This window comes from Phoenix dactylifera, chromosome 5, assembly GCF_009389715.1.
Source record: "Phoenix dactylifera cultivar Barhee BC4 chromosome 5, palm_55x_up_171113_PBpolish2nd_filt_p, whole genome shotgun sequence".
NCBI lineage: Eukaryota > Viridiplantae > Streptophyta > Magnoliopsida > Arecales > Arecaceae > Phoenix > Phoenix dactylifera.
In genome coordinates, this window is record NC_052396.1 from 4347644 (window position 1) to 4362393 (window position 14750).

Sequence of the window (14750 nt, forward strand, 5' to 3'; positions counted from 1 at the left end):
ATATCAAATACTTTAATATCTCCAATCGCCACCAATGCATCACTCGTATTTTTAATAACATAATTGGTTTTACAAGATTTATTTGCACTTGACACACTATTCATCAAAGTCAATCTTAAAAAAATAAAGTTGGTGGCTTTCCAGTAAGATAATATATTTTTGATGCCGCGGATATGCAAAAGAAGAGCTTTCCTAGCTATCAAAGCACCTATGAGGGCTCGTTTGGTTCACGGAAAAAGAAGGGAAGAAAGTGTGGTTAACGAAAAAGTAATGAAATGCCTCTTGTTTGGTTGGAGTTTTCAAAAGAGAAAGACGAAAAAGTTGTATTCTCATGGGAATATGATTCCCACATTTCGGGCTCGTTTGGTTCGCGGAAAAAGGAGTAGGAAAGTGTGGTTAACGGGAAAGTAATGAGATGCCTCTTGTTTGGTTGGAGTTTTCAAAAGAGAAAGATGGGAAAGTTGTATTCCCATGGAAATATGATTCCCACATTTGATGGGAAAGTCTTTCCCATGAGCCCATGAGGCAGGAATCATCTATTTTTACTTTTTTCCAAAAAGACCCTTCAGCATTAAAGAAGCATTAAAGAGGCATTAAAGATCTAATTTTTATTAAGGGTATAATAGGAATTATACATAACTTTCTCAGGAAAGTGGATAGCCAATCAAACATAAGCATTTTGAAAATTTGTCACTTTCCCATTGTCAATCAAACATGCCAAAAGTACTTTCCTAGGCATTCTCTTTTTGGAGATTTTTTTTATAGGAATCATATTCTTAGGAGGAAAAATGCTTCCCGCGAACCAAACGAGCCCTTCATGGAAAAGTCTTTCCAATGAGGCAGGAATCACTTCATTTTTACTTTTTTCCAAAAGTATCCTTCAGCATTAAAGAAGCATTAAAAAGGCATTAAAAATCTAATTTTTATTAAGGGCATAATAGGAATTATACATAATTTTCATAGAAAAGTTGATGGCTAACCAAACATAATCATTTTGGAAATTTGTCACTTTTCCATGGTCAACCAAACATGCCAAAAGTACTTTTTAGGCATTCTCTTTCTAGAAATTTATTTTTTTGAAATCATATTTCTTAAAGAAAAAAAGTTTTCCGTAGACCAAACGGGCCCTAAGGCTGTAGCATTAAGCAGGGTACCTTGGGTTACCCTCGGCAGACGGATTCATCTCACATGCATCGCATGTGTCTGTCGCTAGCTAATAAAAGCATACCCTACCGGTCAATGAGCAGCACCATCCCCCAAAATCCAAGCACATGTATTACGGGGCCGCACAGAAGATTTTATGTGATCATGAAACTCGTTGAGCAGCCTCATGTCATCATCTCCACAGATCACAAATCAGAACGGCCACAAGCAATGAAGCAACCCGATCCACACTGAAATCCTATCATATATGCGGCCCAGATATGGTCCATTACCGGTGTAAACTGGCATTTCTTATGTTCCGTCCAACGCCAACCGCACAAAAAAAAGCAGACGAAAAAATAAATTAATAAAAAGCCCGACACGAGGAATCCCCAAAGCTATTCTGCTCTTCGGCTCTTCCCCTTCCCCTCGCTTTCCCGTCCGTCTTATTCCGTTTTCACCGATCATGGACTACTCCGCCCTCACCGAAGCTCAACAGCAGCAGTACCACCAGCAATACCAGCCCCAAGACCACCAGGCCGCCGCCCAGCCCTACGACCCCGCTCAGGCCCAGGCTTATGAGGCCTATTACGCCTCTTACCATCACCCCCACTACGACTCCTCCGCCTACCACCACCCCCACCACCACTACTACCCTCATGACTACTCCTCGTACCAGCCTCCCCCGCCCGCCGCCCAGCCCGATCCCGTCCCTGCCCCCTCCGCCGCCGCCGCGGCCTCCGCTCCCCATGACCCCTCCCAGATCCACCCGTCGCAACCACACCACTATTCGGCAACCGCCGCGGCGGCCGGTGGGCATGGGTATCCGCTATTGTCTTCGGAGCAGCAGGGGTCGGGGTCGTCGTCCACGTCGGCGGAGGCCTCGTACCCGGTCCCGCCGGGGTTGAACCCTGCGGCGGCGGCCGCGGTGGCGGCGCTGTCTCAGCTGACGCAGTTTGCGGGGACCATGGACGCGGCCGAGCGAGCGATGTCGGGGATGCAGGAGAGGTCGTGGCATGGGAAGAACGGGGGGATGATGGGGCCCGGGGGGCCGCCGCCGCCGCCGCCCCACCATCATCCTCAACACCCCCACCACCAGCCCCATCACCCGCACCACCACCCGACGCAGCACGGGGCGGTCTCGATCAGGCCAGGGGTATGCGCTGTTTGACACTCTTTCCCCAGTTGCTCGATTAGGGTTTTTGTAGGGCCTCTCGAGATCTGATCATATTGAGACTTTTTTCCCTCTTTTCGTCAGCACCTTGATTGTGCCAACCGCCCACGCCGCCGCCGCCGCCCCCCCCCCCCCCCCCCCCCCCCCAACCCCCCAAAAAAAAAAAAAAAAATCCAAGAAGAAAAAAACGAGCTTGCTCTAGTCCTCTCTCTCACACACTCTAATTATTTACTCATACAAGTTGTCTTACTTTGTCTACATTTATGCTTTAGAAAGGTTTTTTATTTAATATTCTAGCAGTATATAGTCATATAAAGGTTCTTTCTGATAAACAGTTTTTGAATAATGTATCTCCTTAAATTTATTTTTGGTTTGAATACATGCAAATTACCATGAACAGGTAAGATTCTTTGGTTGACCTTAAATTTCATACTTATACGAATGATGTGGTGTATGAGTTCTGAAAGCATCTCTCTGCTTGGAGATGGTGGTTTTCATCAAGATCACATATTTAGGCAGTAATTTCGTAGTGGAAAAAATGTTTTATTCAATCTACCGAAGCAATCTCTGTCATTGATTTGACCGCCTTGGGGGACTAAGGCACCAGAAGTTTATTACTTTGATCACCTTAATGGTTCTACATGTGCTTGATGCTGACCATATTCCTTGCAACTTAGTGTCCCTGGACCTTCTGTAGGTCTTCTCTGTAACTATTCTAATGATTATAATTCTGTAACCATTTTTGCTATGCTCTTGATCTCAGGTTTATTGTAGCTCAAGAATAATGAATTGATCTTGATAGGTTTGTTACATGTAATTCCATAAGGATTGCTTAAAGGCTATTGTATTATTTCTCACAATGTTTCTATGAGTGATGTGATTGTTGTAAAATGCAAACAGTTTGTACTATTTATGAAGCTTTGGTTTAATAAGGATTGTCTTGCACTTAGTACCCAAGGATTAAGATACCATAATGTATTGTTCCTTGCTTTAAAATATGCATAATATCGGCTAAATATGGATTATGTGCATGATATAGCCCTTGATGTGGCCATCTGTATCGCCATATATTGCATGTTGGTCTGTGCCGGTTGACTTGAAGTAGTATGCACTGCTACCCATTATCTTTCCTTTTCTCTTATTCCTTTTGTTTTTTGGGTGAATTGGCTCGCTAGTGCATGACTTGCATGAGATGGTATAGCATGCTACAATACCATGTGGGTCAGCGGACTGGCATGAACACGTGATATACTTAAATCCTTGGGCATGCCTTGCCTGGTTGCTTTGGCATTTCATCGCCTTTTTAAGGACCATATACAACTTTTCTGCTGGCCTTTAGACTATACTAATGTATATCTTAATTCTTTTGTTTATGTTCAGCTAGAGCAGCTTGCCATTTATAGGGTGTTTGGATGCCCTAGCATGCTATCCCTAGACAGCAGGCTCGTGCTTTAGATATTGCTGGAAAAAATCTGGCTAGCATGAATAGCTGGGTGGGGGCACAATTGCCAAACCCCAAATTCAAGGAATTGCGGGATCTCAGTCTTTCCCTTTATTTCATGATTCTCCCACTCTGGCTCCTCTCAGCAATTCCCTAAGCTAAAAGGCAATCAGCTTAGTATGCTAATTATATAGCATGGATAGGCATCCAAAAAACCCTTTTAGTTTTATCGTAAAAGATGCTAATGGTGATTTAAATGTCATTTCACAATATTGCACGCCCAGTTTTTAATTATTATGTTCAAATGATAAAAGCGGTCTTGGTTCAGTATTCAAATATCTGGACTCCCGCCTTTTTGCCCTTCCTCCAATTCCCCTTCCTTTTCAAGTTCCTGAAGAACTTAGATGATTGTCTTTAGAAAGATTACCTCTTCTCTGTTTTTTAATTGATTGTTTTGAGAAGATCACCTCTTCTCTTCTATCTCTCTATCTTTCTTTGGACCTAGGTCTGCTTCTGCAGGTGCTTTGTTTCTTGGATAATGTTGGAGACTTTCATCAGTTGATTTCACCCAATTCCCTATGACCAGATATGGTAGCATAAAGATGCGAGGCGAGGTAAATTGATGCTTGTCTTGCTTCTGATTTTCCTTTTGTGATCTTGATTTCATGCATTTTTCCTTTTTCCTAACCAACAGATTATATAAAACATTATTAGCGCAGTTCTTTTGTGTCAAACAGTGTGGCTCTATGTTTTTGGCATTCATTTATTTATAGGTTGAAGACTCAACTATGATTGAACCACATGTGTCAATGATATTAGTTGGAGCATTCTGCATCTATACCATTCTTTTAAATTAATCCACTTGCTATCCATGCCATTATTAGTTTTCTTCTAGACACTAAATGAATAGTGTACCTTTCTTTATCTTACATTGGACCGAAACCTAAATCAGAGCCAAACAAGACCTAGATACATTGGGTTGGGTTGGGTTGGGTTCAGTTGATGCATGACTTGATCTTGCATGAGTGACCCAAAGGGTCTAAAAAGATGTTCCATGGACACAATGCGATCAGTTAGCCATTAAGCTGGGTAAAGGTCCATTAACATCATGACCCAAAAATAAACTAAGTTTGGTTTGGGTCATGCATGATCCGGTCCAAGTCTAGCTTGGTCGCAGGCCCAAATGTGCTCGATCATCCAATTATTGTTGAATTTTGCTTTTCTTTATTTTGCAGTTTTTTAAATTTCATCTTTCAATTCAACAAGTATTTGGGGAACTATGAGTAAAATGATGCATCTAGCATTTTTTAAATGCAATTTGCATCATTTTAAAGACATGGAATGATAGTTGAAAATATTACAAAAAATACCTATAAGACAGATCACACTAATTTTGAAGGAAAAATAGAATATCACCCAGTTTTCCAAGTTTACCTGACACTTGAGTTCCAGCAATATATGTTTTAGTGGAGATATATTCTGTACAAGATTGGCCTAATCTGATTTTGATTGATGAGAAGCAATCGTGAATCGGAATTTCATTCATGCAAGTTTTCATGATGAGCGGAGAACCATGTACTCCTACATTTTTTTTTGCATCCTAGGACCTAATATGAGATTCATTTGAGTTTGGAGACATTGATTTTCAGATGTTACTCTGTGTTCCTGTAGCATGCCACCATTGGAGTGAATTGGTCAAATTGGTTTGGTATGATGGATAAGTGAACATGACATCTTCAAATTCATTTAAGCAGAAAGGCAGGTGTCAGGCCTACTAGCTGACTTAAAATAGAGTTGTTGAAGGGCTGTTTGGTTGCTGGGCGGTAGTAGCGCTATACTGTTAATATCAGCGCTTTGTGTAGATGATGTTCAGGCAGTAAATGAGGATGGCCAGTGAGAATACCCACTATTAAGTTGTTTACCAGTTGTGGGTAATAGATGTAGCGGATTCTCATGATACTTGATAAACAAATATTATGAGTCTTCTCCATACATCCCTTTCGTTATACCAGGGTCCACCTAATCCTCATTTGGCCTTTGTTGCCAGCAACCAAACTTCCCCTTTGTGGGTTGACATTGGCTTTGACAAGTAGGTTATTGTACCACTTCTTTTCAGATATTGTCAGACACATCCTTGAAGATTAGATAACAAGAAATGCCTCTTTAGCATTGAAATTTCTAAATCCTGTTACTTTTTACACAAGGGAAGTTGATTTGGTGCTTCCATCTCTCTTACTTGCTCAGCATTTCACCTTGGCTCATTGGATTCGCTTCCTGACAGAAGTTCCTTCGCGAAGAATAGGTACGGAAATTTCCTTCTTCAAATGTTTTATATTGTAGCTCTTTGATTTCGGTGGCCCTAGGTTTCCATCCTGGAAGTTTTCCATGACCGTGGATAATTTCAGCAGGGGTTAAAATGATGGTGTTTGGTTCCCACTCATTTTCTCTAAAGGGAATATGCTTTCTCCCATGGGTTTCCTTGACACACTCTGCCATGGTTTTGCTCTAAAAATTGCATGTGTAAATTGCTGGTTGATTGAGGGGAAAAGAGAAAAATAAGGATTCCATCATTATCATTTGTATAATAAGGTTGCAACATGCATATTAATACAGGTGCAGTAAAAATAGAAGATTGGAGGAGCAAACAAATGGTAGATGGCGTAAAACACATTTTGTAATGGGAGAGATTTTAATCCCTGGTTATCCATGGTAACATGTGATTCTTTCCCGTTATATCTTGAAGGAACTCTGCACTCTTTTCTTTTTCTTTTTTCTTATATATTGATGTTTGTGTTCTGGATTTATATTGGGAATATGTAAAGAAATGTTGACCACTCATGCAATGCTTTAGCAACAGTGAAGCACTTCAGTTACAAGTTGTGACTATGGTCTTCAGTCTTCACTCATTTCTGGTATGCACCAACTGTGGACTTTGATATCAGTACCAGATCAATTTTTCCCCAAAACTGCATAACATAATTTTGACAAAATATAAGCTCAGGCTCTTGGAAGCATCCTTCTCGTTTACATCTGACATTGAGAGACGGAGGACCCTTTTAATTCGTAACTGTGATGAGGATTTTCAGTAAACTCACATGGAATATTGCTTTTGGCAGGCTAGTTATCCGTAGCAGTTTAAAATGTTGAAACAGGTCTAAGGATTTTAAATGATTATATATTTTCCAAGGACATATAATTACAAAAATAATCATATAAATATATGAGCATGTGGACACCCGTGATTATAAATATTAGCAAAATAGAATGCTGAAAATTCTTGAGACAAAGTGATTATATTTTTCCGATGACATACAATTATGAAAATAAGCACATTTATGTGTGTAGGCATGTGGACATGTAGGATTATATGTATACGCAAAATAGAATGCTGAAAGTTTTTGTTATAAATTGTTCAGGGACATCTTGCCGAATGTTTACTTAAAAGGCATGTGAATAAAGACTGTTAGAGTGTATAGCTTATAAATATGTTTAGGATTTTATATTATCAGCAAATACATTTTTCATATTTCCTTGAACCAAATAATTGCTAGGGTAGTCTAGGTGCTTTAACTTGGGGTGAAAGGATTTTAGTGTTAGGAAAGGTATATTAGTGTTTGGTCAAAGTTAACTTGTACTTACTAGTTCTAGGTGTTTGAATGTTACAATTCGATACATACACATGCATGTAGCCATCATTTATGATGCATGTGCGTATGCTTCCTCGCTAAGGAAAAGTAGGGTTGTTGACTATGTTCGCATGCTTGTCATGTAGTCTTGCCTATTTTTGAGGCAAATTGTATCACGACTATTTGCAAAATATCATTCTTTACACTCTCCCTCTTTCCTTCTCAGGATGGCAAAGCCTTTAATTGCAATATAATTATAAACTCTCTCTCTCTCTCTCTCAAAAGTTGCATGTTTCCTTCATGAGGAGTGGTTTATAATGCATATTATGTATAATCTTTGTGATTGTTTTTTGTAACTTTGACTACGACATTGATTTTTAATTCACATTCATAGAAACACTACCAATTTTTTTCTTGGAGTACTTTGCACTTTTAATGCATGTTAGCCTCCAAATATCATGTTATTCTAGACTTGCATTTGAACCCAAGTCAGGTGGGCCCTGTATCATATGTTCAAGTTTATAATATTGTACATATAATACCATATGGTACCATGCATACTGGTAATTATAACTTGGTCATGTGCATGCATAATGATTTATAATATAGTGGACATTGTGGAATTTTCAAGACCTGATTTATGATCAGGTGAATATTATGGATCTTTTTAGATTTCATAAGAGGACTATAGAAGTTATGTATGTTCTCAGTTGCAGTTTTTGGCTTCAGCTTGTCATTTCAAGTGCAAATGGATGATCCTTTTATTGCATTGGTTTGCTATGCTGATAAAACTTTTCATGTGCTTTTCTTAAAGGCTTGAATGAAAAATTTCCTGTTATGTTTAAAGAAAGATGAAAATTTCAGTTGAATACTAAATGAAGACCGATCTCGAGGGGATTCCTTTAGACTTTTGTATTACTCATCTGTATGTTTTTCTGTTTTTATTATTAAATGAAATGGCTTAGTGATATTTGTTGCACAGATGAAATGCCTGTTCCAGATATTATATGTAACTATACCTTTCTGTATATGATCATATAATAAAATACTTCCTGAGTTGGTAGAAGAAACTGCCTTTTCCTAAGAAATCTTTTGTGAACTATCTTGATGGTTTCCACCCTCTTTCCTATTTTCTTATTTGTTTTGCTGATTCCTTATTAAATTGTTAAAGAACATAGCCTTTGTAGAAATGCTGATCCTTTCTCCGACATGATGCCCATGTATTCACCCGTTTCCGCACCTTTTTTTTGTGTGGTATATTCATGGTTTTCTATTTCCTTGGATTTAGTTTTCTTATAACAGATAATTTGGCTGCATAAAAGAGTGGTTAAGAGTTCTGAAAGGGCATTCCATTGCTATTGCAGCCAGACATACTTGTCATATTCTATACAAGATGTTAAACTTGATATGCTTGATTGCACGTCACAGCCAATTCTGATTCTCATATCAATCCTGTCCTGCATCTGGCTACGTTTGAATATTTATTTGGCTTCCTATCTTCAGCTATTCATTAATGTTTTTTTTTTCATAACTATTTTTTGTCTTAATGATTCATAGTTATTTCCCATACTGTGTATTGAGTCTGGAATATCAGTCTTGTAAGAACTTAGATATTAAATAATGGTTTTGAACATATCTCTCCGGGTGAATTTCCAAGTTTTGGCTTCGTCTGATGTTTGTACTGTAGAAAAAATTGTAGTTGTTCTGGTTTTGGATCAGAGTTCTAGAAAAGCTAGGTTGATTGCTTGTTGGACACGGTATGGGGGTTTTAAATACTATGGCATGGTGGTGCATTGGCGACATACTAGCACAGTACATACTGCAGTATGCCCCTGCACTGGCCCACCGGTTGTCAATGTGGGGAAGTATGTGCCACGATACTGCCGGCGCTTCAAACTATCCTTGTTGGTGCCTTTTGAACAGATTCAAATACGCTCGTGGTTGATTCCCATGTACTGTTTTGCTGATGCCTGTAGCTTAAGGTGTTTTGTACTTGGAGGGAAACGACTTAAGAAGTCCTTTTTTGAGCAGTTCTTATTGCTTTTTTTTTATTTCAATAATCTATCACCTGTCCATCCTCTAAAATTCTGAAAACTTTGGGAGCCTTGATGCAGGGTGGCAGTAGATCTCCGTACAGGGGTGGTGGTAGAAGGGGTGGTGGGCCTTTCAGAGGAGGTGGTGGTGGCAGAGGCAATTTTGGCCACCACCCTCCAAGGCAAGATGCTGGAGCAGCTGCTCCTTTCCGTGGTAGAGGACGAGGACGAGGACAGCTGGGTAGGGCTGGCAGCAGGAGGTTCCACCAGTCTGCTCCTGACTCACAACAACCTAATGCTGCACCTGCACCTGCACCTGCACCAGGCATCGAACCAACAACACCGGTACCAGACATTGAGCAGGCACCATCACAGGCATCAGCACTGGCTGCAGCAGGCATGCTACCAAGGCATTCTCTCCTCCCTATTGCATGGTGCGATATTTGTAGGGTGGACTGCAACAGCTTGGAAATTCTGGAGCAACACAAGAATGGCAAGCGACATAAGAAAACTGTGCAGAGAATTCAAGAGATACAAGCTCAGCAGAAACTCATGGCTGAATTACAAGCAAATGTTGCTCTGAAGCCTGAGATAGCCCTCCAAAAGGCTAAAGAAAATAAGGCTGACCAAGTGGTTGAACTGAACGAATCCTCTGATCAAGTGGATGAAGCGAAGAAAGCTTCTGCTGCATCAGAAAACATTCCATCCGCTGTCTTGTCTAATCAAGCTGGTGAAGTGAAAAATTCTACTGCATCAGACTTGTCTAATCAGGCTGGTGAAGTGAACAAAGCCTTTTCTGTATCGGAAGGCATGACAGCTGCAGACTTTTCTGACCAAGCTATTGAAGCAAATAAAGGCTCTGCTTCATCGGAAAACTTGCCAGTGGCAACTGTGACAATGGAGCATCAAGTCGAATTTGAGATGCAAAGCCAGAATGCTGACGGTCAGTCTGAGCCTGCAAAGGAAGGGGAAGCAGGAACTATGACAGCGCTTTCTGATGCATCACATTCTGAAGCACCGCAAATGGAGGGGCACGTAAGGAGGCCATGGATGGGTGGCCATGATAGGTATGACAGGAGGCGTGGTCCAAAGCGGAAGATGATGAGGTTTGGTCGAGGTGGGAAGCGGTTGAGGAGTTTTGAACCTGTGCGCAGCAAACCTCCTGAGCGTCTCAAGGAGCGGCCAAGGGTGTGTACTCTGTGCAACGTAATGTGCGACACTTTAGCTGTTTTTGAGTCCCACTTGTCTGGGAAAAAACATCTTTCACGGATCAAGCGGTTCCAAGGTCAAGATACTGTTTATGGGCCCATCAGTGTCTATATTCCTCCAAATCAACCAATGGCCTATCCTCCTCAAGCTCCAGAGCCGTTGTTTTATGGTCTTCAGAGTCATGAGATGCTCCAGCAGGAGGCTTATGGGCTTCAAGGTCTGCCAGCAGAAGGTTATGGTCTTCAACAGGGTAATCAGGCCAAACAAACTACAGAATCTGAAGGTGCGGGTCTGGTGTCTCGGGTTGAGGAAAGGTTGGAACATCCGGCTAATGAAATCCCTGCAGATGGGGCCCAGGAAGCTGTAGCCATGAAGGTTGAAGGGCAAACTGCCATTTCTGAGTTTGAAGAAAAGGAACCTAGTCAGTCACTTACGGTTTCAGAGGCTGCTACTATGGAAGAGGTCCCAACTACCGAAGATGTAGTTCCTCATCCGGCATATGGAACGACCCCTGGTGATGGTGCTGTTCTGCCTGGACTTGATATCAGAGTTGAGGAGTTGAATGCTGGAAATGGGGAACCTGGTAATGGGGTGGATACAGCTTCCCATTGAACTGGTAAGGATGCTTGGGTCCATCCAATTTGTCCATCTGGTCAATCTTTCATGCTTTATTAGGTTTTTATGGCTAATTATTGGCTGATATTAGGAAGCTTTATCAAATCAATTATATGATTGTGTAATTAGTTAATGAGTGCTGTTCGGGTATGTATGGACCTGATAATGTAGAACAATTTTATCAAACTGTATGAGCAGGACCTTAGTTCTTGTTTGGTTATCTTATTATAGAGGTTCATAATCTTCCTGATCAATTGGTGCGTGACATTAATATGAGATTTGACTTTTTTGGGGTGCCTTGAATGAAAGCATGGATAAGAAACAAAGTGGCTACCTCAAGCATATTTTAGATTGTTTCTAGATTTTTCCTATATCTATGTGTTTGAACTGCCATGGATTCCCTTTATAGGTGACACTCAAGATCATCGCACCAATAAAACTGACGGCATGCTTGAGTGGCATGCAGCTGTTGAAGTACGTGGGTTTTTTGCTTAATCTAACCATCTTGAGTCTGAGCTTGAAATTATAGTGTGGTTGCTTTGGAAAATTTTTGATTTGTACTCATAATAAATGATGAGAAATGTTTGCTAGCCAAAGGGAGAGGACGGTCGAGACAAGGCACATTTAGGTTGGTTTTGAAACTGTTGCCGGAGAGCAACTGTTATATCATGGAATCTTCTCAGGAGGCAAATCATAATTGTTGATTTTGGAGATTGCTGTTGTCCATTTTGGTTTATTTTATCCTGGGCTTAGCAGGATGCTGTCGTTGCTGTGCAGACAACTTGGAAGAGAATTTGTTGTTTGAGTAGAGCATCGAGCTTTGTATTGATGAACCAAGTTGCATAGGCAGCAAACCTGCGTTGTTGCTTATACTCAAGACACTGGTTATCAGTGTATCATCATCGATTCAGTTTGAAATGGACAGCTGAGACAGAGGAGCAAATTTTCTCAAGTGAATGCAACTATATGTTGTCCCAGTATATTCAAAGCAGAGTAGCATTGACTGTATGAATTGGCAATTCAGTGGCCAGCAAGTTCATAAATTTGTGAGTCTTCTAATCGTGCATAAGATGGTAAGATTCATTATTTATCACTGCTTACACGTTTTGTACTCTGTAATGCCGTTGAGTGCATCATGCATGATACGATTATGAAGTATTCTGGATATAATTCTTAAAAATATTACTTTCACACTGGAGATAGAGGATCTTGTTGCTCTACTGATCCAACGGGGCCTGTAAATTTGGTGATTTACACTATGATCTACTGAAATCTTAAATGCTGACCGGGAGTCTACGTGGTTCAGATGCAACAAAAGTTGCAATAGTTTGGTTAAGTGCTTGTCCTCGTAACGGCAGTCAAACTGGTTTTCAGACACGTACAGGCTTGAAATATTGTGCCTGTTTTGGATTATGATAGGTTTCATTCTAAGTATTTCCCGTTAAAAGTTACAAAGATTCTTTTAAATGGCAATAGGAAAGAAGAATGGAAATTATTAACTCGGGATTCTCAGTTTTTTTTAAGTCTTTATTGTTCCAGTTGTAATTATCTTTCTCGCTTGTGCGGTGTCGGTCTCAAATGGAGCCATGGAAAATCTCTAACTTGGCCGAACTTTTTTGGGTTTTGCTAGAAATTAGGCTACCATATAGATGACCATGATACCGGTACTAATAATTTTTGCAAAGAGATGTTTTGCAATCGACAGCTGAAAAAAAAATAATATCTTATATATATATATATATATATATATTGTATAATGATGGCTTACATCCGACGAGTATGAATATGGCCAACAAAATCAAAAAATAAAATACTATATAAATTTTCTGACAACAATGTATGATCCAAAGTAGCCATCCAAGTGGTGAGCAGCAAAAAAATCTACTTAATCAGCACCGTTCATCTTTTTGTATATATATGTGAAATTTGGTCGAAGACTCAAAGCCCTCCTAAAAATCTGTAAGCATCGCAACTATTTAATAACACCACCAAAAAAAAAAGAAAAAAAAAAGGTAGGTCCTATCATTGCTTACTTTGTAGACTGCCAGCTCCAATCCACCTGCTCAAGGAAGCTTCCTGATTCCTCTATCTGCCGCTCGGGCATCCGTTACCGTTCCTTGACATCCTATGGTTCTTTTTTTTTTTTTTTCTGAAATCTTATGGTTCTTTCGGTGGCAAATTTTCAGTACTTTGTCTCGGGAGCTATATTTACACAATGACCATTACACTGCCTCGTAAATCTAAATCTAGTGTTGATATTTCAAAATATCAATCATAATTTGGTCACCAACACTCTTGCAATCAATCATTGGGAACTGGGTGGCGCCTCATTGGTCGCATCCTCACCACCGAGCAAAAATCATATGGGGAGGATACCCGGAGAGAAAAAATTCAAAAATTATACATTATTCCTTCTATTAATAAAGTCTCCAGTCTCGTAATTTAAAAAATAAAAAAATAAAATTGTGTATGTTTTTTTTTCGTTTCTAAAATATATTTTTAGCAGTACATATTAAATGGCTAAGTAATGCACTAATTTTGTGGGATTTCCTTTGGTGCTCGTGTCAAAGAACAAATTCATAAATTATACATTCTTTCTATTAATAAAGTCCCGAGTTTCATGATTAAAAAAATAAAACTGTGCATGGCCTTTTTTTTATTTCTAAAATATATTTTAGTAGTACATACTAAATGACTAAATAATACACCAAGCAAATTAGTCATTTAGCAAATTAATATATATATCTGAATAAATCAATACATAGTTTCTAAAATATAAGGTTTATCATCTAAAATATAGAGTTCATTAGTACATGGTCATATAAGACATACTTAGTAAAATAACCATCTAGGACCCAATATATACCTCCAAGCATACATAGTTATCAGAACATCATATTTTCTAGTACATATTATATGACCGGTAATACATAATTGTCAGCTTCTTAATATATACTGTACCCATTTGATACACATCTAATAATGATTCGATGCACACCTCCATATAAATCGATGCACAGTTTTCAGAATATATTGTTCACTAGTACACACTGCATGACCAAGTGATATGCACCAACATATTAATCATCTAGCAAGCTAAAATTGATACATCGGGATACGGCATTCATCAATACCAATATATAGTTTCTTAACTTTATCTAATATAATAAATTATATATATATATATATATATATATATGATTTCTTTGGTTTTATAAGCTCTTAGTTATAAAAATATTGGAAAAAATGAAGAATTTGGAGGAGGAGAAAAGAATGCGGAAGGAGAAGGAAGATCTTACGGATAGAATAGATAGCTTGATAAAAAAGATGGTAAAAAAGAGGCTTGACGAGAAAAAAAAAATGTTTTTGAATAATTTTTCTTATATATATTTAAGAATTATATTTTTTCTAAAAGAGAGTGAAAGAAAATACGGTAAAATAGGAATTCTGTACCGTATCGTATGCTACAATGCTGTCCCGTATGACTTTTGTTCCGGTGACGATACTGA

At 39.3% G+C, this 14750-nt stretch overlaps 1 protein-coding gene across 1 annotated transcript; it reads left to right on the forward strand.

Annotated features, from left to right (window-relative positions):
• Positions 1–1520: 1520 nt before the first annotated feature.
• LOC103711634 (AT-rich interactive domain-containing protein 1A-like) lies at positions 1521–11495 on the forward strand. The gene is made up of 2 exons (XM_039126567.1): positions 1521–2299; positions 9499–11495. The coding sequence occupies exons 1-2, from the start codon at positions 1610–1612 to the stop codon at positions 11236–11238; spliced, it is 2430 nt and encodes an 809-aa protein (XP_038982495.1). The 5' UTR covers positions 1521–1609; the 3' UTR covers positions 11239–11495.
• The last annotated feature ends 3255 nt before the right edge of the window (positions 11496–14750 follow it).